A 25085-nucleotide genomic window follows, 5' to 3' on the forward strand; every position below is an offset into this window, starting at 1 on the left:
ATCTCCCGATTACTACCTGAGCCACAGGCAAACTGATATAGGATAAAAAAAGTCAAGGAGTTAAATGTGTGGCTCAAAGATTGGCTGGGAGGAATGGGTTTCAGTTCATGGGGCAAAAGCACCAGTACTGGGGTAGAAGGGAGCTGTTCCGGTGGGACAGGCTTCACGTGCTGGGGCCAATGTCCTGGCGAATTGAATAACTAGGGCTGTCGAGAGGGCTTTGGGGGTCCTCATGTATGAATCACAAAAAGCTAGTATACAAGCTCAGCAGGTAATTGAGAAGGCAAATGGAATATTGGCCTTTATTTCAAAAGGGAATGGAGTATAAAAATAGGGAAGTCCTGCTAAAACTGTACAAAGGCACCAATTAGACTACACCTAGAATACGCTGAGTAGTTTTGGTCCCCCTATTGAAGGAAAGATATAGTGGCATTGGAGGCAGTCCAGAGAAGGCTCACTCAGTTGATCCCTGGTATGGAGGGATTTTCTTATGAGGGGAGGTTGAGTAGATTGGGCCTGTACTCATTGGAGTTTAGAAGAATGAGAAGCAACCTTATTGAAACATATAAGATTCTTCAGGGGATTGACAGGGTTGAGAGACAGCTTCCCTTTGTGGGAGAGTCTAGGGTCAGAGGACATAATCTCAGAGTAAGGGGTCACCCGTTTAAGACAGAGATGAGGAATTTCTTCTCTCAGAGGGTAGTGGAATTCTGTGGAATCTGTGGAATTCTTTACCGCAAAGGGTTGTAGAGGCTGGGTCGTTAAGTATATTCAAAGCTAAGAAAGACAGATTTTTAATCAGTAAGCGAATCAAGGGTTTTGGGGGAAAGGCAGGAAACTGGGATTGAGGATTATCAGATCAGCAATAATCTCATTGAATGATGGAGCAGACTCAATGGGCCAAATGGCCTACTTCTACTCCTATGTCTTATGGTCTAACATTCAACCAATTTCCTAACTAGATCAATAATTTGCCTTCTATTCCATAAGCTTCAATTTTAGCTAACAAACTTGTAAGAGAGAATTTACCAAATGCCTTCTGGAAGTCAGATAAGTAACATGCATTGGCATTCCCTGTCCACTATTTTAGTCAGCACTTAAACTTTCAATCTGGTTCATCAACCAGGCCGACAGAGCAGTTCTAAAATTATTCAAACCAATAATAAGTCAATGGAATACAATGATAAGGCGCTGATTCTCCAGTTCACATTGAGTTTAACTAGAACAGCACAAAAGAGCAAAGATGGAGCTCAGAGTGAGAGTGAACCAAATAGTTTCAAATGTATTAACAGGGAGCTTAGAGTCACATTTGCAGACACAATACAAAAGTGACTCTATTTTCAGTATGTGATACTCCATGTCACAGAATCATACAGGCACAGGGGGACATTCAGTCCATCAGCCAAATCCAGCCAGTCCTATTTCCCCCATCTAACCTTCCTTCTTTTTGAAATCATTAATCTTCTCCACTTAGACCACCCTCCTTGGCATCGAGTTCTATGCTATTATCACACATTGCATATCAAAGTTCCTCCTGACACACCCTGTGTTTCTTGCTCAAAGCCTAAATGTGTTTCCCTAGTTCTTGAACCATCAGCTAACGGGTACAGCTTTTCTTTGCCTACCTTATCTAAACATGTCATAATCTTGTACACATCTATCAAAACTCCCCTCAGTCTCCTTTGCTGCAAAGAAAACAACCCCAGCTTCTCCAACCTAACCTTGTACCTAAAATCCCTAATCCCTGAAACTATTCTGGTAAATCTCCTCTGCACTCTCCACACTGGGGAAACTATACGAAGGTTAGAAGATTGATGCTACAAATGCTTCTGATCTGTCCACAAGTGCAACCTACTCTTTAGGCCTTCAACACTATTCCAAAGAAGTTCAACATAATTTCGAAAAAGAGCACCCCACATCTCTACTAGGTACTTCCTGTAGCTCAGTGGTCTTAATATATTGACTTGGATTACTTCAAGCTGTAACAGTTGCCATTTCCTCCTTGGCAGGAAGTGCCAACAGTGTGGGTCCAATGTGTTAGCATTTTGGTTGGGGAGAAAGGAGGAATCTCTTGTGCTTGGTGTTGGGAGCTCCATCAGAACTCTGCGCTGACAGGCAGCTACTGCCCTTGGTGTCAACCTGTATTATTATTCCCTTCTGGGCACTTGGAGCCTACTCTGCTTTGCCAATTTTACCTGTTTTTTTATTTCTCCTTACCTCCCACAACCTTCCATCACCAGCTATCCTCATCCTGTCAGTGACTTGCACACTTTATGTTCTCTTATCATATCAATACTGTCATTTAGCTATCACCTGTTTTCTAATTAAACATTTTACAGGTCACAATGGCACTTTAAGAAATTCCCCTTCCCATTGTTCTGTTCTGTTTTTGAATGTTACTCATCTGTAACATGTTCCAATTTTGAGAAGGTCCACACCTGAAATGCTAAGCTATTTCTTACTTGAAATGGTAACCGGTCTGTGGAATGCTTCCAGCATTTTCTGTTTCAGATTTCCAGCAACTGCCGTTTTTGTGCCGTTTCATTTGAACAATCTTCCATGCATTTTTCAAGTCTCATGTAGCAAGTCTTGTGTAATCAACACCCTGCTAAGCTAACCAGTCCCACTTTAAGACAATGCAAGCAATGGGGAGACGATGGCGTAGTGGTATTGTTGCTGGACTTGTAATCCAGAGACCCAGGGTAATGCCCAGGTTCAAAGCCTGTCACAGCAGATGGTGGAATTTGAATTCAATAAAAATCTGGATTAAAGGTCTAAAGATTACCATTGTTGATTGTTGTAAAAACCCATCTGGTTCATTAATGTCCTTTAAGGAAGGAAATCTGTTGCCCTTGTGACTCCAGGCTCTTTAATGCCCTCTGTAGTGGCCTAGCAAGCCACTCCGTTGTAACAAACAGCTACAAAGTCACAAAAAAAGGAATGAAACCAGACGGACCACCCAGCATCGACCTAGGCACCGGAAACAACAACGGCAATCACATCCCTGTCAACCCTGCAAAGTCCTCCTAACTAACATCTGGGGGGGTAAAAACAAAAAACTGCGGATGCTGGAAATCCAAAACAAAAACAGAATTACCTGGAAAAACTCAGCAGGTCTGGCAGCATCAGCGGAGAAGAAAAGAGTTGACGTTTCAAGTCCTCATGACCCTTCCACAGAACTGAAGTTCTGTGGAAGGGTCATGAGGACTCGAAACGTCAACTCTTTACTTCTCCGCCGATGCTGCCAGACCTGCTGAGTTTTTCCAGGTAATTGATTTTACTTTTAACATCTGGGGGGGCTAGTTGGGAGAGCTGTCTCACAGACTAGTCAAGCAACAGCCTGACTTAGTCATCCTCATAAAATAATACCTTACAGATAATGTCCCAGACTCCACTATCACCATCCCTGGGTATGTCCTGTCCCACCAGTAGGACAGGCCCAGCAGAGGTGATATACACCTGGGTGGGTGTTGCCTTGGGAGTCCTCAGCATTGACTCCGGACCTCATGAAGCCTCATGGCATCAGTTCAAACATGGGCAAGGAAACCACCTGCTGATTACCACATACTGCCCTCATCACTTGGACATCAAAGTCCATCGAGAGTGGCTCGGTAACACCACTACTGGCCGTGTCCTAAATGACACAGCTGCTAGACTGGGTCTGCGGCAGTTGGTGAGGGAACCAAGAGGGAAAAACATACTTGACCTCACCCTCACCAACCTGCCTGCCGCAGATGCATCTGATATTCATGACAGTATCAGTAGGAATGACCACCACACAGTCAGTCAGTCATTGTGGAGATGAAGACCCGCTTTCACATTGAGGATACCCTCCGTTGTGTGGTGCTAGCTTTGTGCTAAATGGGACAGATTTCGAATACATCTAGCAACTCAAGACTTGGCATCCATGAGGTGCTTTGGGCCATCAGCAGCAGCAGAATTGTACTCGAACACAATCTGTAACCTCAGGGCCCAGCATATCCCCCACTCTACCATTACCATTAAGCCAGGGGCTTAAGTCTGGTTCAAAGAAGAATGCAGGAGGCCATGCCAGGAGCAGCACCAGGCATACCCAAAAATGAGGACTACTATAACACAGGACTACTTGCGTGCCAAACGGCATAAGCAGCAAGTGATAGACAGAGCTAAGAGATCCACAACAAACGGATCAGATCTAAGCTCTGCAGTCCTACCACATCCAGTCGCGAATGGTGGTGGACAATTAAACAGTTCACTGGAGGAGGAGGCTCAACAAATATCCCCAACCTCTGTTGATGGAGGAGCCCAGCACAGCAGTGCAAAGGGTAAGGCTGAAGGATTCGCAACAATCTTCAGCCAGAAGTGCCGAGTGGATGATCCATCTTGGCCTCCTCCAGAGGCCTCCAGCCAATTCGATTCACTTCACGTGATATCAAGAAATGGCTGAGGGCACTATTTACTGCAAAGGCTATGGGTCTTGACAATATTCTGGCAATGTACTGAGGACTTGTGCTCCAGAACTTGCCAAGCTGTTCCAGTACAGATACAATACTGGCATCTGCCCAGCTATGTGGAAAATTGCCCAGCTAAGTCCTGTACACAAAAGCAGGACAAATCCAACCCGGCCAATTACTGCCCCATCTGTCTACTCTCAGTCATCAGTAAAGTAATGGAAGGAGCCTTCAAAAGCATTATCAAGCGGCACTTGCTTAGCAATAAGCTGCTCACTGATGCCCAGTTTGGGTTCTGCTAGGGCAACTCAGCGCCTGACCTCATTTACAGCCGTGGTTCAAACATGGACAAAAGAGCTGAACTCCCGAGGTGAGGTGAGAGTGACCGCCCTTGACGTCAAGGCAGCATCAAGGAACCCCAACAAAACTGGAGTCCCTGGGAATCGGGGGGAAAACTCTCTGCTGATTGAAGTCATACCTAGCACAAAGGAAGATGATTGTAGTTGTTGGAGGTCAGTCATCTCAGCTCCAGGGCATCACTGTAGGAGTTCCTCAGGGTAGTGTCCTAGGCCCAACCATCTTCAGCTGCTTCATCAATGGGCTTCTTTCCACCATAAGGTCAGAAGTGGGGATGTTCACGGATGATTGTTCAGCACCATTCACAACTCCTCAGATACTGAAGCAGTCCATGTCTAAATGCAGCAAGACCTGGACAATATCCAGGCTTGGGCTGACAAGTGGCAAGTAACATTCGTGCCACACAAGTGTCAGGTAATGACCATCCCCAAATTCTGTAAAACGGATGTTTCAGTAAATAAATCAACCAGCGATTAAGCTTTTGGTGAAAAGCTGCATATATGCATTCTTTCAAGAGGAAAGAATTGAAATAACACAAAATTAAAACTATATTAATGTCAGTAATGTGAAAATTGTAGATTGTTCAGTTAACATCCAGCACTAATCCAACATCGCCCCTTGAAGTTCAATGGCATTACCATCACTGAATCTCCCACTATCAACATCTTGGGGGTTACCACTGACCAGAAACCAAACTGGACTAACCATATGAATACTGTGGCTACAAGAGCAGGTCAGAGGCTAGGAATCCTGCGACAAGTAACTCACCACCTGACTCCCCAAAGCCTGTCCACCATCTGCGAGGCACAAGTCAGGAGTGTAATGGAATGCTCCTCACTTGCCTGGATGAGTGCAGCTCCCACAACACTCAAAAAGCTGGATACCCTCCAGGACAAAGCAGTCTACTTGATTGGCACCACATTCACAAACATTCACTCCCTCCACCACCAACACACAGTCGCAGTAGAGTGTACCATCTACAAGGTGCACTGCAGGAATTCACCAAGGCTCCTTAGACAGCACCTTCCAAACCCACAATCAAACCCACAACCTAGAAGGACAAGGGCAGCAGATAGATGGAAATACAGCCACCTGGAAGTTCCCCTCTAAGTCACTCAGCGTCCTGACTTGGAAATATATCGCCGTTCCTTCACTGTCACTAGTTCAAAATCCTGCAACTCCTTCTCTAACAGCACTGTGGGTGTACCTACACCACATGGACTGCAGCGTTTCAAGAAGGCTGCTCACCACCACCTTCTCAAGGGCCACTAGGGATAGGCAATAAGTGCTGGCCCAGCCAATGGAGCCCTCATCCCATGAATGATTTTAAAAAAAAAGCAATATAATGACTTCAGCTTCATTTTTTCGGAGCGAACCAAAAATAAAACCTGGGAAGTCTGCTCATTCATTAATTGCTATCTACTAATTTTTGTTGACTAGTGTCAAAGTACGTACCCCCCTTATCCCAACTCTATCCATGCTAACCTACAACCCCCAACATCATGGGCTCTTTTCTTATTAAGTAGCCTTACATTTAGTGCCTTATCGAATGCCTTTTGCAAATCTAAATATATTACATCTCCTGGTTCCCCTATCCAATTTGTCAGGGATGATTTCCCCTTCATGAAGCCATGCTGTCTCTGCCTGATTAGATTATGCAATCCTAAATGCTCTGTTATAACATCCTTTATAAATAGACTAACATTTTCCCAATGGCAGGTGTTAAACTAACTGGCATATAGTTAGCTGTTTTTTGTCTCCCTCCCTTTCTGAAGAAGGGTGTTACATTGGCAGTTCTCCAATCCTCTGGGACTTTTTCAGAATCTAAGGATTCTTGGGAGATTACTACCAGTGCATCCAATATCTCTGTAGCTACTTCCTTTAATATCCTAGGATGCAACCATGGGTGTAGAGGTGAAAGAGCTGCAAAATACGAATTTGGAACAGGAATAGGCTCCTCGAGGCTGCTCCGCCATTCAATAAGATCATGGCGAATATCAGGCTAACACTTACTATCACCACAGAATCATCATTTGGACAAGGTATGATGGTGCTGTTCTCCCTGTAGAACCAAACCTAAGCAATTTTAACCACTTTTAAGAAAGGAGCTTTCAAGAGTACTTGTGCAGTTTAACAAGAGCTTATCTGAAACTAACAAAAGGAAAAACATAGTTATACAACACTTATCATGACTACTGTCGCGCTTTACAGTCAGTGAAATTATTTTCAATTGTGATCACTGCTGTGATGCAGGAAATGCAGCAGCCAATTTGTGCATAGCAAGCTCCCACAAACATCTCGCGCTTCTAATGAAAGCAAATTATGCACAGGAAAAATTCCACATCGAGTCATTAACTAACAAAAGGTCCCTTACCGTCCTAGGAAACACTGCCACAGAGGACGATTTTGTGTTGCGAGCTCTGAATCCTTTGCACCAAATAGCTTAGCCAAGAGTCGAACAACAGCCAGTCGCTCTTCTCCATCATTACTCTGGGAAAACAAACTGGCATGAGTATAATAGACAAGAATGACCAGTTTTCTGAGGACCAAACAAGTAACTTGCTCAAAGTGTCAAACCTTTAAAACTTAATTTACAATGCATGGTTAAAGTTAGGAAAAAACCTAAAATGTGGCGAAGATAAAAATGTACAGTAATTCAATTTGATCATACACTAAGCTACCTTCTGAACCAATTGATGCTTTTACAAGCAGATGTAAGGGAGGTAACAGAAGGTCAGTGAGATAAGATATTATTCTCATGGCCAGGATATGCTCTGATTTTTAATCTCTAGAGTGCACAATTCACTGACTATGAAGCACTCAACCATGAGTTGTATTAAATAAAATACTAAATACCATCATTACCACACTGACCTCCAGAGTAAAGTATTCTCATATCAGTAACCATCTCATAATACAGCATCGTATTTTCATCTTTATAATTAAAAACTGTTAACATCGAATGCATTTTCTCTTTGTCAAATCTACATCACATTTCACAGAACGGGGGAATTGTCCAAGAACACAATATTTCAACCAGTATATCTACAGCATTTTAAAATGACTTCTCTATAAACTCATCCATGTATTTACTTCACATCATATAGGCTTTAATAGCTTTAGCAGACACACACACACACCTACATTTACTTCAAGATTGATACTATATAACATCTATGTCTGTATAAACATTCTGATTTACCATGAGCAGCGCCTCTGGAGATTTGCCAATAAACTATCAAAATGTATTGTAACTCTTGCATGTAGCATGCACTTCAGCTACGCATTGCTTTCATTTTCTGTGTCTCAATCATTGAGCAAGACGTCAACATTTCATCATCACTTTGATTAGATCAAAAAGTGTTAAATAGCAATAAATCAGAACCAGGGACGAGCAATGCCTGAATCTAAAAGTAAGCAGCTAGGAAACTGCCAATGAGAAGCTACTAATGACTCATGAAAACAGCAGATTATAAATAGGCAGTTGAATATCTACCAATGTATTAAAACGTGAACCAACATAATAATTTACACACACTTAGGAAACATCAGCTTTTTCCCCCTCAGGAGCTAAAATTTCTTATTTGCAAATAAGGTTTCAAGCAAATTTATAAAATTCCGAAATATTACATATTTCACAATAACATGATTAAATTTGCCCATTGAATTGCATTTTGTTTTGAAGTGCCTTTCTTAGACTGTTTCACTTCATGGTCTCAGCCCTCAAAGACTGGGCTTAAATTGTACATTTTGCCCTCAAACAGTTGGAAAGTTTTCAATCATGTTTGTGCACGTGCAGCTTGCAGAAATTTCCATTATCCAGAAAAGATTTCTAATTAGTGTGGTTTTCATATTGTGTGGATTGCAGAATTTCTTTTTGAAGGCATGTTCTTTCTGAAAATGTGGGCTTGTGAAATCTGAGATCTCTCTTAGACCAGTCTTGTTAAAATATAACAACTCCTTTCCTGTTATGAACACCAACTTAAATAGCACTTGTGCTTAAGCACCTACAGTTACCAAAAGAACATATTTTTTAGCCGAAGAGGTTTTCAGTTTGTTTTTTTGAGGTAATTTATGTTCATTTTGAAGTGTTTGATTTTTCAGTTATAAAATCTTTGTTTTCTGAACCTTCTTGGGGCTTTTAAAAAAGAGACCTGAAAAAACTGCATTGGCAACTGAAGATTTATGATTGCCTATGAAAATCTGTATAAAATTCACCAATTGTGCAAAAAATGCCTTTTACAAAATTGCCAAGGCAGAAATTGTCTACTGATGGGCGAAGCAACATGTGATGATGCCTACAAGCATAAAAGGGGCTTAAAGTGGGCATAAAGTATGAGAAATGGCTGATGAGTCAGGATGCAGAAGATGGGTTGGGTGGAGGTAGATGGCATGAAAGATATCAAGATAACTTTGGGTCTCAGTCTCCAGCTCCCTGCCAAATCTTAGAACCTGCTCCGTTGCATATTGCCACATTATGAGCAAAACAATGCTCAATTGCTAACTCTGTATTGACAAATTCATGACATGCACTCCGCTACTCTTCCAGCTAAATGTTGGTCTCAAATATTGTTTAATATGCAATAAGAGCTAAGCACAATCCAACAGAATTTACAGTAAATGGCATGAAACACAGTTGCTGCCCCAGTCCAATGCACTGAAAACATGAATTCTAAGTGCACAAATGTTAGCGAATACAATTGGGAAAATAAGACACTAAGCCAGAGCAGTTCAACAGATTAATCTTGTGACAAAAACCATCTGGGTGAGAAAGACACCTCTAAGTGAAGAGATAGCACAATGGAAAATTCTCATGCCCACATAATGGCTGAGATTTTGTAGCTGTACTGACAGCCAAACTGCCAGCATTCGCTATCTTTACTCTATGAAACTGACAGCAACTTTTGACATCCATACATATGCATTTAAAAGCCGAAATCCTGAAGCTGTTGCCACCAATTCCCTGTTCTTCCACATGCTGTGTTGTTGTAGATACAAACATTAGAAATTACTTGAAATGACATGAACACAGTTTAAGAATATGAGATCTCCATTTAAGATGGAGAACAAAGAAGATAAGTACAGCACAGGAACAGCTCCTTCGGCCCTCCAAGGCTGCGTAAATCATATTGCCCATCAACTAAAACATTTTGCACTTCCAGGGTCCGTATCCCTCTATTTCCCATCCTATTCATGTATTTGTCAAGCTGCCTCTTAAACACCACTATCGTACCTGCTTCCACCACCTCCTCTGGCAGCAAATTCCAGATACTCACTACTCTGCGTAAAAAAACTCCTCTATAGTTTCCTCCTCTCACCTTAAATCTATGTCCCCTAGTAATTGACTCTTCCACCCTGGGAAAAAGCTTCTGACTATCTACTATGTCCATGCCACTCATAATTTTGTAAACTTCTATTAAGTCGCCCCTCAATCTCCATCGCTCTAGTGAGAACAATCCTAGTTTCTCCAACCTCTCCTCATAGCTAATAACTCCAGACCAGGTAAACCTCCTCTGCACCCTCTCCAACGCCTCCATATCCTTCTGGTAATGTGGTGACCAGAATTGCACGTAATATTCCAAGGGTGGCCTAACCAAGGTTCTATACAGCTGCAGCATGACTTCCCAGCTTTTTTACTCAATACCCCTGCCAATGAAGGCAAGCATGCCATATGCCTTCCTGACTACCTTATCCACCTGCGTTGCCACTTTCAGTGACCTGTGGACCTGTACACTCAGATCCCTCTGCCCATCGATGCACTTAAGGCTTTTGCCATTTACTGTATAATTCCTGCATGTATTGGACCTTCAAAAATGCACTACCTCGGAGTTGTCCGGATTAAACTCCATCTGCCATGTCTCCGCCCAAGTCTCCAACCGATCTATATCCCATTGTATCCTTTGACAATCCTCTTTACTATCTGCAACTCCTCCAACCTTAGTGTTGTCTGCAAACTTACTAATTAGCCCAGTTACATTTTCCTCCAAATCATTTATGTATACTACAAACAGCAAAGGTCCCAGCACTGATCCCTGCGGAACTCCACTAGTCACAGCTCTCCATTCAGAAAAGCACCCTTCCACTGCTACCCTCTGTCTTCTATGACAAAGCCAATTCTGTATCCATCTTGCCAGCTCACCTCTGATCCCGTGCGACTTTACCTTCTGTACCAGTCTGCTATGAGGGACCTTGTCAAAGGCCTTACTGAAATCCACGTATATAACATCCATTGCTCTTCCATCGTCGATCATCTTTGTCACTTCCTCGAAAAATTCGATCAAGTTAGTGAGACACGATGTCCCCTTCACAAAACCATGCTGCCTCTCACTAATACGCACATTTGCTTCCAAATGGTAGTAAATCCTGTCATGAAGAATCTTCTCCAATAATTTCCCTACCACTGACGCAAGGCTCACCGACCTGTAATTTCCTGGATTAGCCCTGCTACCCTTCTTAAACAATCGAACAACAGATGTGGAGATTTTTTTTCTCTCAAGAGGGTTGCAAGTATAGGGAATTATCTGCCCCAGAAAGCAGTGGAGGCTGGGTCATTGAATATTTTCAAGGCAGTTAGATAGATTTTTGACAGACAAGGGTGTGAAGCGTGATGGGCGAAATGGAGTTGAGACAACAACCAGTTGAGCCATGATCTCACTCAATGACAGAGCAATTTGAAGGACTAAATAGCCTAGTCCTGCTCCTTAGTCCCATGTTTAGCTCACTGTAAAAACCCTGAAAGTTCTAAAACAAGAACAAAAATACCTGGAAAAACTCAGCAGGTCTGACATGAAAATATTCAATGACCCAGCCTCCACTGCTTTCCAGGGAAGATAATTCCCCATACTTGCAACCTTCTTGAGAGAAAAAATTTATCCACATTTCCATCTTAAACGGAGCTCTCATATTCTTAAACTGTGTTCATGTCATTTCAAGTAATTTCTAATGTTTGTATCTACAACAACACAGCGTATGGAAGAACAGGGAATTGGTGGCAACAGCTTCTACCTTGTTCAATGAAGTATCAGTGAGTTTTTAAATGGCATACTAAGTTCATAATTACTGGACAACTTCTCGAAACTTGAAAAAATAATTCTATGTCTATAAAATTTTCCATTATGGTAAAAAATGCTTGTTTGTAAAGTTGACAATGCTTCTACATTAATCCCATGAATATGTCCCAATCTTTATTTCATTCTCTGTGAAGTGATTAAAAAGTGAAGGATAACCAGCGCTTTTTACATCCTAATTTGCCTTCTGTAAAAATTCTTCAATGTGACCAACTGTAACCTACTTGATGACACACAGCATTGTGACTTAGAATTATACCGCTGGTACTTCACTGTTGCTGTGCCAAAATCCCTTCCTAACAGCATTGTGGCGACATCATGTGAACTGCGGTGTTTCAAAAAGGCAGCTCACCACTGCCTTCTCAAGAACAATTAGCAATGGACAATGAATGCTAGCCTTTCCAGTGACACATCCCATGAACAAATAAAAAAATTCCAGATGCTGGATGGCAGAGGTTCTTGGGAAGTGTTCTGCATGCCAAGCTAGATCTTTGTGGGTAGCTTCCTTAGAGGTCAGCAGCAAGCAGGTTGCTATGCCACCAACTGCAAAATCCATGCCATTACAGAAATTTCCTATTCTTAGCAGAGAAGGAAGACGCAAAATTATAATATGAGGCACCATACAGAATTCACCGTGTGGCGTAACAATTAATGAGTTCCCCAGCTTAAATAGAACAGGCAGCTCCAGGGATCTCCAAAGAGATGGATAAGTTGAGATGACATAGTGTATTCATGATTTTGTTACCAAAAACTCTCATTGCTGAAAAACAATGATTCTATCTACATTGAAGGTAAAAATTTTACAAAGGTCAAAGTGATTCACTGTTTGCGGCAATTAATAAGTTTTAGCAATTAGATTTGTCTTACTGAAATCCAAAGCAACAAAAAATAATTTCACTAGCTCTGAATATCAATAGAAAAACATGATCACATCAACTAAGAAATTTACTTACACATTATGAATCTAACTGAATCAAGACACAAATCTGGAAAGAATAAACTTTAAAGCTTAAGTAGGGATAAGTGACTAAACAATTTTCAAGTCCAAAAAGACTTTTCGCAATCAAGATAAAGGATATCACTGGGAAATTGCACACATTTCCATTTCAGATATGGAATCTCAGGATCATGGTTAAAGTAAATAAATCTCCCTTTACCGTGCACTACAGCTTCAAGCAGACAGGCATGTTCCACTTCCCTCATCTTGGAACTCCATGGCTACTGATTAAGATCAGCAAACTATTGCAATTCTTAAACTGAAACAATTTTGTACCTCAGATTCCTTGCTACTAATTTTGCCAAAAATCCAGTCAAATTATAATGGGACTTTTACAGTCAGTCAACCACAAGTAAACTCTCTCATTAAGTGGGTGATGCAGGTGAAAAGAATGTGGGGGTCAACTGTGCAAACTAGCCATCTTTCATTAATTTGAATGCAAATGGAATGGCATTCACATCAGTAGTGGGGAAGTTGGTAAAGTCATCTGAAACATCAATGAACTTAATTTATTCTTTCATGGGATGTGGGAATTGCTGGCAAAGCCAGCATTTGTTGCCCATTCATAACTGCCCAAGAACCAACTGGTTTGCTAGGCCATTTCAGAGGGCAGTTAACAGTCAGCCACACTGCTGTAGGTCTGGAACCACATATAGAAGTGACCCGGTAAGGGCAGCAGGTTTCCTTCCTCAAAAGGACATTAGTGAACCACATGGGTTTTCACAACAATTGAATATGGTGTATATAAGACAATTACTGAGACTAGCATTTAATTTTCAAGTTAATTGAATTTAAGTTCCACCAGCTGCTATGATGGGGTTTGAACCCATGTCCCCAGGACATTAGACTGGGCCTCTGGATTACTAGTCTAATGACATTACCATTACACCACCATCACTCCTCGAGTACCAATTCAAAGAATTATGAGCAATTTAGCAGTTAAGTAGCATGAAGCTCAATGGAGTACACATGCGACAAGAGTGCTAAACATGGGAATTTATTGAGAGGGGGAATTCGGCGCAGTTTTGGAAGAGGTGCTGTTCTGGTCTTTTACAGAACATAGAGTGGTCTGAGAGAGGGAGTAGGTCAGAGTGAGACATGAGAGCGTCATCAAGATGCTTTAATTGGGTAAATGGCTAGATGATTGGTTGGTGAGTTTTAAGCTTTTAATCCTCAGTCCTTGCATTAGCCCAACAAGTTTGAGGTTCTTGCAGCCTACATGGGGGATTAGTGAACTGACCACAGCACCATGGTACGGGGCCATTCAAGTGGGGGGGCAGGGGCGCGGTAAAAAGGAATGTACTAGTAGTGGCGTCAATATAGTTAGGGGTACAGATGCTATTCTCTTTAGCAGAGAATGAGTGTCCTGAACGTGAGATCAGAGAGCTGGAGCCATGCCTCAAAGCTAGTACGGGAGAAATGGGTTTTGATTCACCAGTACTGGGCAAAAGAAGGAACTGTATCTTTGAGATGACCTTCATTTGAACCATATTGAGACCAGTGCCGTGGCGATTCACAACTAGGGTGTAGAGAGGGCTTTGACTTAAATGGAGTTGGGGGTAGCTCAGGGGGTAGAGGAGGAGGGGGAAGGGGAGGTTTAGAAAGTAAATGAGAAAGGCAAAGTCAGTAGTTCAGGGTAGCAATACAGGGAATGATAACCAAAGTATGACAGGAAGGGACAAAGCGTGCAAACATAATGCAAAAAAGGACAGAGTTGGGAAAATTGTATAAAAGGTGGATGAAAGTGTTATTAAAAAAGGTGGATGAAAGTGTTATTAAAAAAGGTGGATGAAAGTGTTATTAAAAAAGGTGGATGAAAGTGTTATTAAAAAAGGTGGATGAATTCATAGCACAAATAGAAATAATTGGGTCTGATATGATAGCCAATACAGAGACATGGTTACAAAGAGACCATGGCTGGGAACTGAATACTCAAGGTATTTGACATTTTGGGAGGATAGGAAGCTAAGACACGAAGAAGGGTTAGCTCCGTTAATAAAGGATGAGATCATTACAGTAGTGAAAAATGATCTTGGCTTGCAAAAATCAAGATGTAGAATCAGTTTGGGTGGGGATAAGAAATAGCGAGGGAAAAAAGTCATTGGTGGGAATAGTTTATAGCTCCCCCTAACAGTAGCTACAGTGTAGGGCAGAGTATAAATCAAGAAATAATGTGTAATGAGGCAGAATAAGTAGGCAAGAGTGATCATAAAATTATGATTTCATTTTGAGAGTGCAAAACTGGAGTCTAAAACTCAAGTCTTCTGGGAAATAGATTAGAAGTTAAGATAGTAGATAAATACTGGCAGACATTTAAGGAGATATTTCATAACTCTCAAAGATATACTTTATTCAAAAAGAAATACTTGATGTATGAAAAGGATGCACCATTCGTGGCTAACTGTGGAAGTTAAAGATGGCATCAACTTGAAAAAGGTGAACAATGCTGCAAAGATTAGTGGTAAGCTAGAAAATTAAGAAATTAGAAATGAGCAAAGGATGGCTAAAAAAACTAAGAGGGAGAAAAAAAAGTAAAATATAAGAATAAATTAGCACGAAACAGAGAAGTGGCCTTAAGGCCAGGTGAGAAGGGGCGAGCTGGTCCCGCTCTATTCAACCTCTTCAGTTGGTCACAACAAACTTTGAATTTTTTTTAAATGAGTGTATGCCTTTTCCAAATCAGAATGTATTTAACTATTTAAACTCTGAGCAATAAGCTCGTGGGGAGGTGGTGGCATAGTGGAATTGGCACTGGAACTAGTATTATAGAGACCCAGGGTAATGCTCTGGGGACCCAGGTTCAAATCCCACCAGATTTTGTAATTTGAATTAATCAAAAATCTGGAATTTTAAAAAGTCTGATGATGGCCATTAAACCATTGCCAACTGCTGTAAAACAAAAAAGAACATCTGGTTCACTAATGTCCTTTCGGGAAGGAATCTGCATTCCTTACCTACATGTGACTCCAGACCCACAGCAATGTGGTTAACTTTTAAATGCCCTCTGAACAAGGGCAATTAGGGATGAGCAATAAACGCTGGCCTAGCCAGTGACGCCCACATCCCATGAACGAATGAAAAAAATAAGGAGCTAACTAAACAAGGTTTTCTTGAGTCAAAGAAAGAGCAAAATTTATTAACCACTAAACTCAAGAAAAGTAATAAAAATGTGACATCAAGCATTTGGCCCTCATGCAGTCATTCAGGCGCGGGCACACGGGTATCAGAAATGAGGTAAGTTAGAGCTCAATAAAAGACAGCTAAAAGAATATACAGTTAAATGTCCTTTGATTGTTCTCAAGGTGTGGATCTTAATTGCCGTGGCCAATTTGGATTAGTTGGTTTCTTGGATGTGGTCAAATGGAGAAGATATTGCAATTATTACGAGATCTCAGTTCACTGTTCGGTTTCTGATAGAGTTGGCTTCTCAAACCGGTGACACACTTATTCCAAAAGTGAGAGAGGGAGAGAGAGCAGCCTTCAGCCCATTTCCTCTGCTTTAGGCTTTCTTGACACCGCCTGTGTCACTTGAAATCTCTCTAGCGGCTGGGCAGCCTTGCCTTGGAATACTTGACCCACTGTATTACCAAGAGGTTTTGGGTCTGTCTGTCTGCGGCAGCCATTGTTTCAACATCCAGTACTTTGCATTTTTAATGCCTTTTCATTAGAAGGTTAAGAATTTCGATGTGTGTTTGGATTATTGGAAATGTCCTTCTCTTCACATTCCCCTGAGGGTGATTGGTTTGTTTCTCACATTCTTGCATTTTTAAGCAGTTTGCTCTCAGTACAAATTGCAAAATTTCCAGTTAGTTGAAAGTTGAAAAATCATATTTTCAAAAAAAATAAAGGGCGCAGCGCAAGCTTCCACAAGTACATGAAAAGGAAGTGGCTAAAGTAAATATTGATCCATTAGAAGATGAAAATGGAAAATTAATAATGGGAATAAGGAAAAAGAGGCTTTGAACAAATATTTTATACCTGTCCTCACAGTTCAAGATACAAAAAGCATCCTAAGAATAGTAGAAAATCGAGGGACATAGGGAGGGAGGAACTTAAAACAACCATAGTCAAGGGAGAAAAGTTGAGGAAAACTAATGGAACAAAAGATTGAGTCTCTTGGACCTAATGGCCTGAATCCAAAGGTCTTAAAAGAAGTGGCTGCAGTGTTAGTGGATACATTGGTTATAAACTACCAAAATTCCCTAGATTCTGAAAAGCTCCCAGTGGATTGGAAATACACAAATATAATTCAACAAAGGGGTGAGAGAGAACGGCAGTTAGCCTAACATCTGAGATTGTGAAAATGCTGGAATCCATTGTTCAGGAAGTCGTAACAGGACATTTAGAAAGTCAAAATGCAATTAAGAATCAACATGATTTTCTGAAAGGGAAATTGTGTTTGACAAATTTATTAGACTTCTTTGAGGCCGCAATCAGATCAGCCATGATCTTATTGAATGGCTGAGGAGGCTCCATAGACCAAATAGCCCACTCCTCCTGTTTCTTATGTTCTTATGGGGCACCATGACCAAAAAAAAAGCAGTTTTTGTCTGTTCATAGCTACAAAAAAGTTTCTTTAATTCAGTCACAAGACAAGAAGTTGAAAAACAGTTGTTCACACAAATATGTCCCCAGCTTAACTTAATATAAATGTTATATTGATTTAATCAGTCATCTCCAAAACTACAGAAAGCTGGAAGGGAGCAACCAAGCCTCGATCAAACAAAAATATGTACAAATTGTCTAAGAATATAGCTGGCATGTCCTTCTCATTTGAGCTAACAACCATGCCAGTTCAACAAACCCCAGCAGCTGTTTGAAGGTTGCTGAAACAGATTAAAAAGTTTAAATCATTAAGTTGGTTTAAACCTTCCAAAATATAAGTTAGGTAAATTTGTTTCTGCAGTTAGCAAGACAAGTACTGCATATACAAAGGCTAGCTACCAAATAGCAGCTTAGGATTTGATTGTCACAATTTGTTTCTGTTTATAAAGCTGGATAGTATATTAGCTAGATATTACAGCCAGGGAAGCAAGATACCACAAGGAACCAAGACTCACCAATGAATGCAATTTTAAATACAGAAGCCTAAATATAAGAAAACCAGGAAATAACCTGAAATATCTAAATTCACCTTCCAGTGTTCCAATAATTCATGAGAAATTATTTTAGAGCTTACGTGGGCTGTGCGCTTTCAAGAACTGACATGATATGGGGAAATAGTCTCTTTTATCAGTTAAAAAAAGGACCTATGGAAAAATGTACAAGTGTAGAACTGGGGCACCAGCATGGTCCCTGGGCTACCCCAATCAATCTATTTTTAGCTTGACAATATCTATTTATAAAATACCGTTTTAAATCAATTTTCTTGCCAGTGCCACTTCTGACCCATTATTTTATGACGCTGCGCGTTAGCTATCATTTAAATGGAACAGTATCAAAAGCTCTTGGAGTAGCAAATACATAATATGAAATTAATTTTCATCATTTTACTTCAATAATATCTTGAAAAAACAAGTGTATTTTGTTATATACAAGCTCCCCTCCCGGAGTCCATATTCACTATCCTTAACATAACTTGTTAAGTTATGTTTTTTCTGGTGCTCATACACTAGAAATTTGAAAATTGTTTGTAATATTTTCCCACGAAATATTCCGATCACTAATCTACAATTTCCAGGTATGTTTCCACAGTTATTTGAAGCAATGGCGATATGTTAGCCACTTTGCAAAGCTCAGGAACATCATCCAAAGTTTATCAAACTTACAAAATGTCAGTTTCACTAATTTCAACCCTCATTTGCTTTAAGAAACTTGGGTGCAAGTGGTCCAGACCTGGGATTCTGTTTCTTTTAAGAGTATCTAACCTCGGTATAGCCAGAATATCCTTTGCTATTTGCCTAGTTTAGGTCCTCGTCTGCGGTTCCTGGAAATCGGATATTTCACTTCAGCAAATCTCTTATTCCTAGGTAAAGACAATATAATTTACTCGTAATAATTCAAAGTCGTTTTTGCCCCAAAAATATTCAAATTATCCAGAAATTCGAATTAAGTAATTGGCGCACTGGCCCTTACAAATGCAATTTGAATTATCCAGTAATTTGAATTAAGCAACTTCAAATTAACATGAGTAGACTAACTTTTTTTTAATAACTTTCTCCGTCCTTTGATTCCAGCCTCTTGCAACCAATTTTATTTGGATTTATATTTTAATTTTTGCTTACTGCAGCCAATTTGAAAACTGCTTAGTTGTCATTTCAGTTTTTATAAGCAATCTTAAATTCAGTATTTACCTTCTCACTTTTCTCACCTGCTTTGGCTAATCTCAGACTTTATCAAATACTCCTGCCCACTGAATTCCTTGCACATTTTGAAAGCCCTTTTTATTCCCATTTCCAGTCTTTACATCAAAACAAAATCACTTCAACATTAGAATCCAAAAGATAATCATCAATTATGGAGAGAGTTATGTCTTATCAGTCAACAATCAAATCAACATAACTGAAACGTACCTTAAGTTTAAACTCGAGCTGTGGCATAACTGAAAGCAGCAGGTGAGGATCAATAGCGAAAAGCTCCATAATAAGATCAAAAACGTGCTCAGACAAATCACTGACTGAAGACTTTCCCAGAACTAGGACCTGATTAAAGAACTGATGAAACAAATTTCAGTAATTATAAAGTGTTGAAATCAGTCACAGCACATTAGAAACAAAATGATAATGTTTATAAATATCACCATAAAGAAAAATCAAGTAACACTTAATTCAATACTTGGGGCATTAAACAGAACTCTATTGATGAGTTCAAAATCTGAGTATTATTTCAAGAGTAATGACCTAGAGAAAAGTAACAAAATTGCATCTTTTGAATGGGTGCTGCTCTACCTCTCCTGATATGCTTTTGCTGACAGAAAATGTGAATTTAGGTTTCTGAACTAGAAATGCAATTACTTTTCCAACCTGTGTACTATTTGCTACAATATTTCTAATTAAGATAGCCAACGAGTTCAAAACTCTTAACCTTTAGAATTTTTCTCCTCCCCTTATACAGGACTTTGGGAAAACTGAAACCAAAGATAATGAGCATAACTGAAATTATTTTGTGAACTTGGGCAGATAGGCTAAAACAAAGTGTAATGGGATTTGCTGGCATCTGATTGAAATTCAGCTCAAACCCAGTTTTAGTTTAGAACTGGTTTGCTTAGGCCAGATTGCAATCATCAAATTTTGAAGTTTGAAGCCAACCAGTACAAGAAGGAGCATTGAAAAAAAAAACTTCTGATTCACAATATTCACTACCACAGTAACAACACATTAGCTGGGAAATTCTGATCCGTGACAGTGTGCTGCTATTTTCTTGATGCAGCATACTGGAGCTCAACATTCTGCCCAAAGTGTGTTGAAAGTTGCTAAAATAACATGCAACAGCCAAAAAAAAATTGCTAGGTTTCCAAGCTATTCTAGCACAAATGCTGGGCAATTTTAAATGTGTATTTTGTACCAAGTATTCTGACAAATTAGAAATTGTTTAAAAGTAAGCATTTTTTAGCTAGTTTTTCAGTTGCAATGACAATAGTATCTTGACCAAGCTATGTAATCTGGAACTGGGGTGGTGTGGTTTCTCTCATAAGTGTTTCCATATTTCAATGGTCTGCTCCCGAAAAGTCAAATGTATTTAGGAAGAAATTTATGACCATGAACAGAAAACTTTGATTACACAAATATTTCATGAACAAAATGTCAGGTAAGAGCAAGGTTGCAAATATATATTTAAGATTAACTATTCTAGTGAGTGGCAACTATGTACTTCTATAAGGGCAGTTTCCAGTTTGAAAAGTGGTGAAAGACACCAGAGGATAATGGTAAATTTTCAAGAAAGGTAACATGATTATGATAAGTTGGTATTCATTTACAAGATGTCATTTGTAGGCACTGTTGGAATAGTTCAGTGGTTAAGAATGATCTTTTTCAATAATCCAGCATATGGTTAAAAAAATCTCAAACCATGTAAATCAACAAATGTTAATAAGTTTCTTCAAAAAAAAAATACATTCCGAAACAAAGATTGAAGGCTAATGCCCTTTGTTTAGAACACTTTGAAGGCTGAAAAAGGGTAAAGGAAAAATTAGGATGAAGTAACTTAAGAGCACCAAGCTTGTGTTTAAAAAGCCAGAAGATTGAAGGAGGATTTTGGGGGAAAAAGCAGTTCAAATTTGGAGATCCTGAGAAAGGATGCAGATTTTCCCCATCTCAATCTGACTTACATAAGAACATAAGAAATAGGAGCAAGTTTTCAGTTCGCCAACCCCACCCCCACCCCAAAGTTTGGTCTGCCATTCAACAAGATCATGGTAGACCTACCTCAGCCACACCTACCCATAACTATTCCCATACGTTTGAACTCTTAAGGGATTCAAGCATCTATTGATCTGACTTGAAACTACTCAATGACTGGGCTTGCCCTTTGAGGTAAAGAATCTCAGACTCTCACACTGTTGAGTGAACAAATTACTCACAGTATTAAATGGCCTTACTCTGAGACTGTGATGGCCAGTTCTGGACTCCCAGCATCCACCAATCAAGCCCCGTAAGAATTTATATGTTTCAATGAGATCACTTCTCATTCTTCTAAATTCTAGGTACCATAAATTGCAAGAGTCGAAGTTGACCTTTGAAGCCTCAAAAAATATGTCCAAAAAAATGGAGGTCAACAGATATGTCAAGCATAAAATGTAAACTGCTAGCACTGTTACAGATGGTCACCATTTTGGAGTGTGAAAAAAAAAGTGATTCAAATTAAATCAACGTGGCATGTTTTATTGGATGAATTAATTCTACAAGCATACCTTCAACGTCAAAAACGTTTTACAAACCATCAAATTCATTGTCTTCAGCATCCAATGCAAAGAGTTCATCAAATTCAACGAGTCAATCTGGCTATGGCTTCATCATACACATCTCACTCTGGATCAAATTTGGCGCTTTGAGTTTCAGAATCATCCCCACACCAAATCATCTTCCTCCCCATCCACTGAGCTATTTATTCTGCACTTTTGAATAACCTGATAAGTTTCTGCATTAATGACACAATGACAAAACCACACAACATCAAATCGGGCAGCATACATATTTTCACTCTTCAAGGCTTTTTCTTCATCAACTGTCTACTTATTCCATTTGGCGTGATCAAGGTCGTGGATGGTTTGTTGCAGCACACATCCAAAAGGCTGAACTACCAACATTAGACCCCTAGGTATAACTGTAATTTGGGTGTCATTTCTTCACATGCACTTCTTGAGCTCATCGATTAGATGGGATCTGAACATTTCCCACACTAAAAAAAGTAATTTTCTTTTTAACCTCGGCCTATGCCACGTATCATCAATCCACAACTTCATTCCAGCCTTATCCATCCTACTGCTGTCAAGGGCATGCACAAAAATTCCTGCAGGGAACTTCATTTTCAATTTTTACATTTGAAAATTACCACAGGCTTTAATTTTGTTCCATCAGCCATGCAGGCTAGTATCACCATGAATCTTGTCTTCTGATCTTTGTGGTTTTCATTGGAACTGTTTTTGAACCTTCCCACTCCACAGTTTGGCTGCTTGGCATATTGAAATTCATGCATGCTTCATCCATATTGCTGATGCGACATAATGAGTCCACGTGTTTTGCCACTGTCTGATGAAGAATCACTGGGAACTGGTTGTTTGGCATCAAGGCCTATTGTTTGTCTCTGGGCAATCTTATCTTGTGCCACAACACTAGATATATTCATTCCATAAAGCAGTTATACCAACTAGCTGCAGCTCTGAAATCTTTACTGGACTTGGGGTTTGATTTGGCCCACTTAAGGGTATAAACACATTGCATTTCTGGTGATGACGTAACCATTCTGATGATTTGAGGGCCTATTCCAATACACATTTCTCAAGATCAAATCAGTGGCTGGTCCCTATTCTCATGGTTCATTTGGTTTTGGGCATCTTCAACATGGATTCCTCCTCCTTCCATTCCATCATTTTTTCACCAACACCAAATTCTCTTGCTGTAGTTATTTAATGAGTTAGCATATGTTACGACTTATAGCTTGAAACCAGCTTTGTGCTCCATTCTTTTTGCTACAAGGTCCATTTCTGAATGTCGTTTACCATGTGCAGTCTATTTTGTGTGGGCGTATCTTAAGCTCCTGCGCTGCTTCTTTGCAACCCATATTGCCTGCGTGATCCCATGCACTGGCTTATAAAGTGAGCCAAAAACACAATTCTCAGGTTAAAAATTGAGGCTGACTCCTAACGCGAGTATAGAAAAGGGGAGTCAATTTATATGCCGAGCATTGGCTTAAACATGGTTTTTGGCACCGAGAAAATGGGGCCATTTTATATGCCAGGTAGACTTATTTGCCGCAATCTACAGTAATATCGGCCGAGCCTGCTCAAACTCTTATTATAGGACAAATCTACTCATGCAAGGATTAATCTAGTGAACCTTTACTGCACCCACTCTAAGGTAATTATATCCTTCCTTAGGTGGGGAGTCAAAACTGCACACAGTACTCCAGGGAGTAGGCTCATCAATGTGCCGTACAATTACAACAAGACTTTTTACTCTTACATTCCGAGACCCTTGTAACAAAAGCTAACATATAATTTGCTTTCCTAACTGCTCACTGTACCTGCATATTAACTTTGTGATTCATCCACAAGGAAACCCGGGCCCCACTGAATATCAACAGTTCCCAGTCTCTCACCATTTAAAATATATTCTGCTTTTCTATTTTTCCCCAAAGTTAATATTTAACATTTCCCAACATTACATTCCATCTGCCACGTGGTGACTCAATCGGCACGAATCCTTTTGAAGCTTTTTGCATCTTCTTCACAGCTTACTTTCCCCAACTAGCTTTGTATTGGCAACAAGCTTGGATACATTATGCTTGGATCCTCATCTAAGTCACTGTTGTAGAATGTAAAAAGCTGAGACCCAAGTAGTGAATAAAGGTGATTTCGCCTTTCCAAACCAAAATTGGCCCATTTATTCCAGCTGTGTTTTCTGTTCATTAACCAATCTTCAATTCATGCTAATCTGCCAGGTAGACCTAATCCCATGTGCTCAATTTTGTGTAATTGTAATATAATTAGATTGCAAAGAGGCAAAAAGGTGTAGGATGGCTCATTTATAATTTAAGATGGTCAAAAGATGATCTAATGGATGCAGTGAACATAGTTCTAAAGTAGACATAAAAAAAATTCCAGAGTTTAGGCCGAACTGCCCATCAGATGTTTTTATTTATTGTGCCCGTGAGGTGAGAGAAAAGCCTTCCCAGCTATAGAGCTTTACAAAGAAATCTGTCAGTCATAAAAGAGAAAGTTCAACTTTTCAAAGATAGACTTAGCTTAAGAAGGAGATAGTCATCATTCATTTATCTTACTGGACAAACAACCTAGAATCCAAAAGTTCAAACCACCATGGCAAGTTGTGAAAGCAAATTTAATTAATCTAGTAATTTATGGACCAAATGAAATTACTAGATTATTGTTAAAAACACAACTGGTTCATGAAAGTTATCCATGAAATGCAACCTGCACACTTCTACCTGGCCTTGCCTCCCAAGTCAATCAACTCAACTGTGAAAGATTCCAATGAAATACAATAATAAGAAAAATGTTAGATGGGTTTAGCAATGGTCCAGGACAAGACCCAGGCAAGCTCAGCACAATCAAGCCTACAAAAGTCCTCTTTGTTAACATCTGGGAACTGGAGCCCCTGTTGAGAAATCTGTGTCTTAGATATTTTTATTATACACTTTTGCGGTGTGGGCATTGCTATCAAGATTGGCATTTTTTGCTCATCCCTAGTTGCCCTGAAAAGGTAATGGTGGATTATCTGTTAGAGCTATAGTCTGTAGCATGTTGATCTAACTGAATAGCTTGCTAGGCCACTTGATCCGACAACTCAGAGTCAACCCTGACAGTAGGAAAAATAGCTGTCACATATCGTAGACTGGGTAAGCACCAGAGTTTATTGTCTCTTTTACTGATACCAGTTCATTATCACCAGATTTTCTTTTAATCAGAATTTAAATTCTCAAGTCACCATGAAGGGATTCAAACTGAATTTTTTTCTCAGCTATTCATCTCAACCTCTAGTTCAGTAACATAAGCATACACGACTGAACTCTTACTACCCAAGGATAACCCTATTCGAGTAGTTGTAAAGGTATTGGGCG

At 40.0% G+C, this 25085-nt stretch overlaps 1 protein-coding gene across 5 annotated transcripts in view; it reads right to left on the reverse strand.

Annotated features, from left to right (window-relative positions):
• pds5a (PDS5 cohesin associated factor A) overlaps positions 1-25085 on the reverse strand; it is a 249026-nt gene that overhangs the window by 140149 nt on the left and 83792 nt on the right. For all 5 annotated transcript variants that reach the window (XM_041184444.1, XM_041184428.1, XM_041184436.1 and 2 more), the window contains 2 exons: positions 19364-19504; positions 7162-7277 (listed from right to left, as the gene is read on the reverse strand). In XM_041184444.1, coding sequence (XP_041040378.1) covers positions 7162-7277; positions 19364-19504 — 257 coding nt within the window. The remainder of the gene's footprint in view (positions 1-7161; positions 7278-19363; positions 19505-25085) is intronic.

The sequence above is a fragment of the Carcharodon carcharias genome, chromosome 1 (genome assembly GCF_017639515.1).
Source record: "Carcharodon carcharias isolate sCarCar2 chromosome 1, sCarCar2.pri, whole genome shotgun sequence".
Lineage (NCBI taxonomy): Eukaryota > Metazoa > Chordata > Chondrichthyes > Lamniformes > Lamnidae > Carcharodon > Carcharodon carcharias.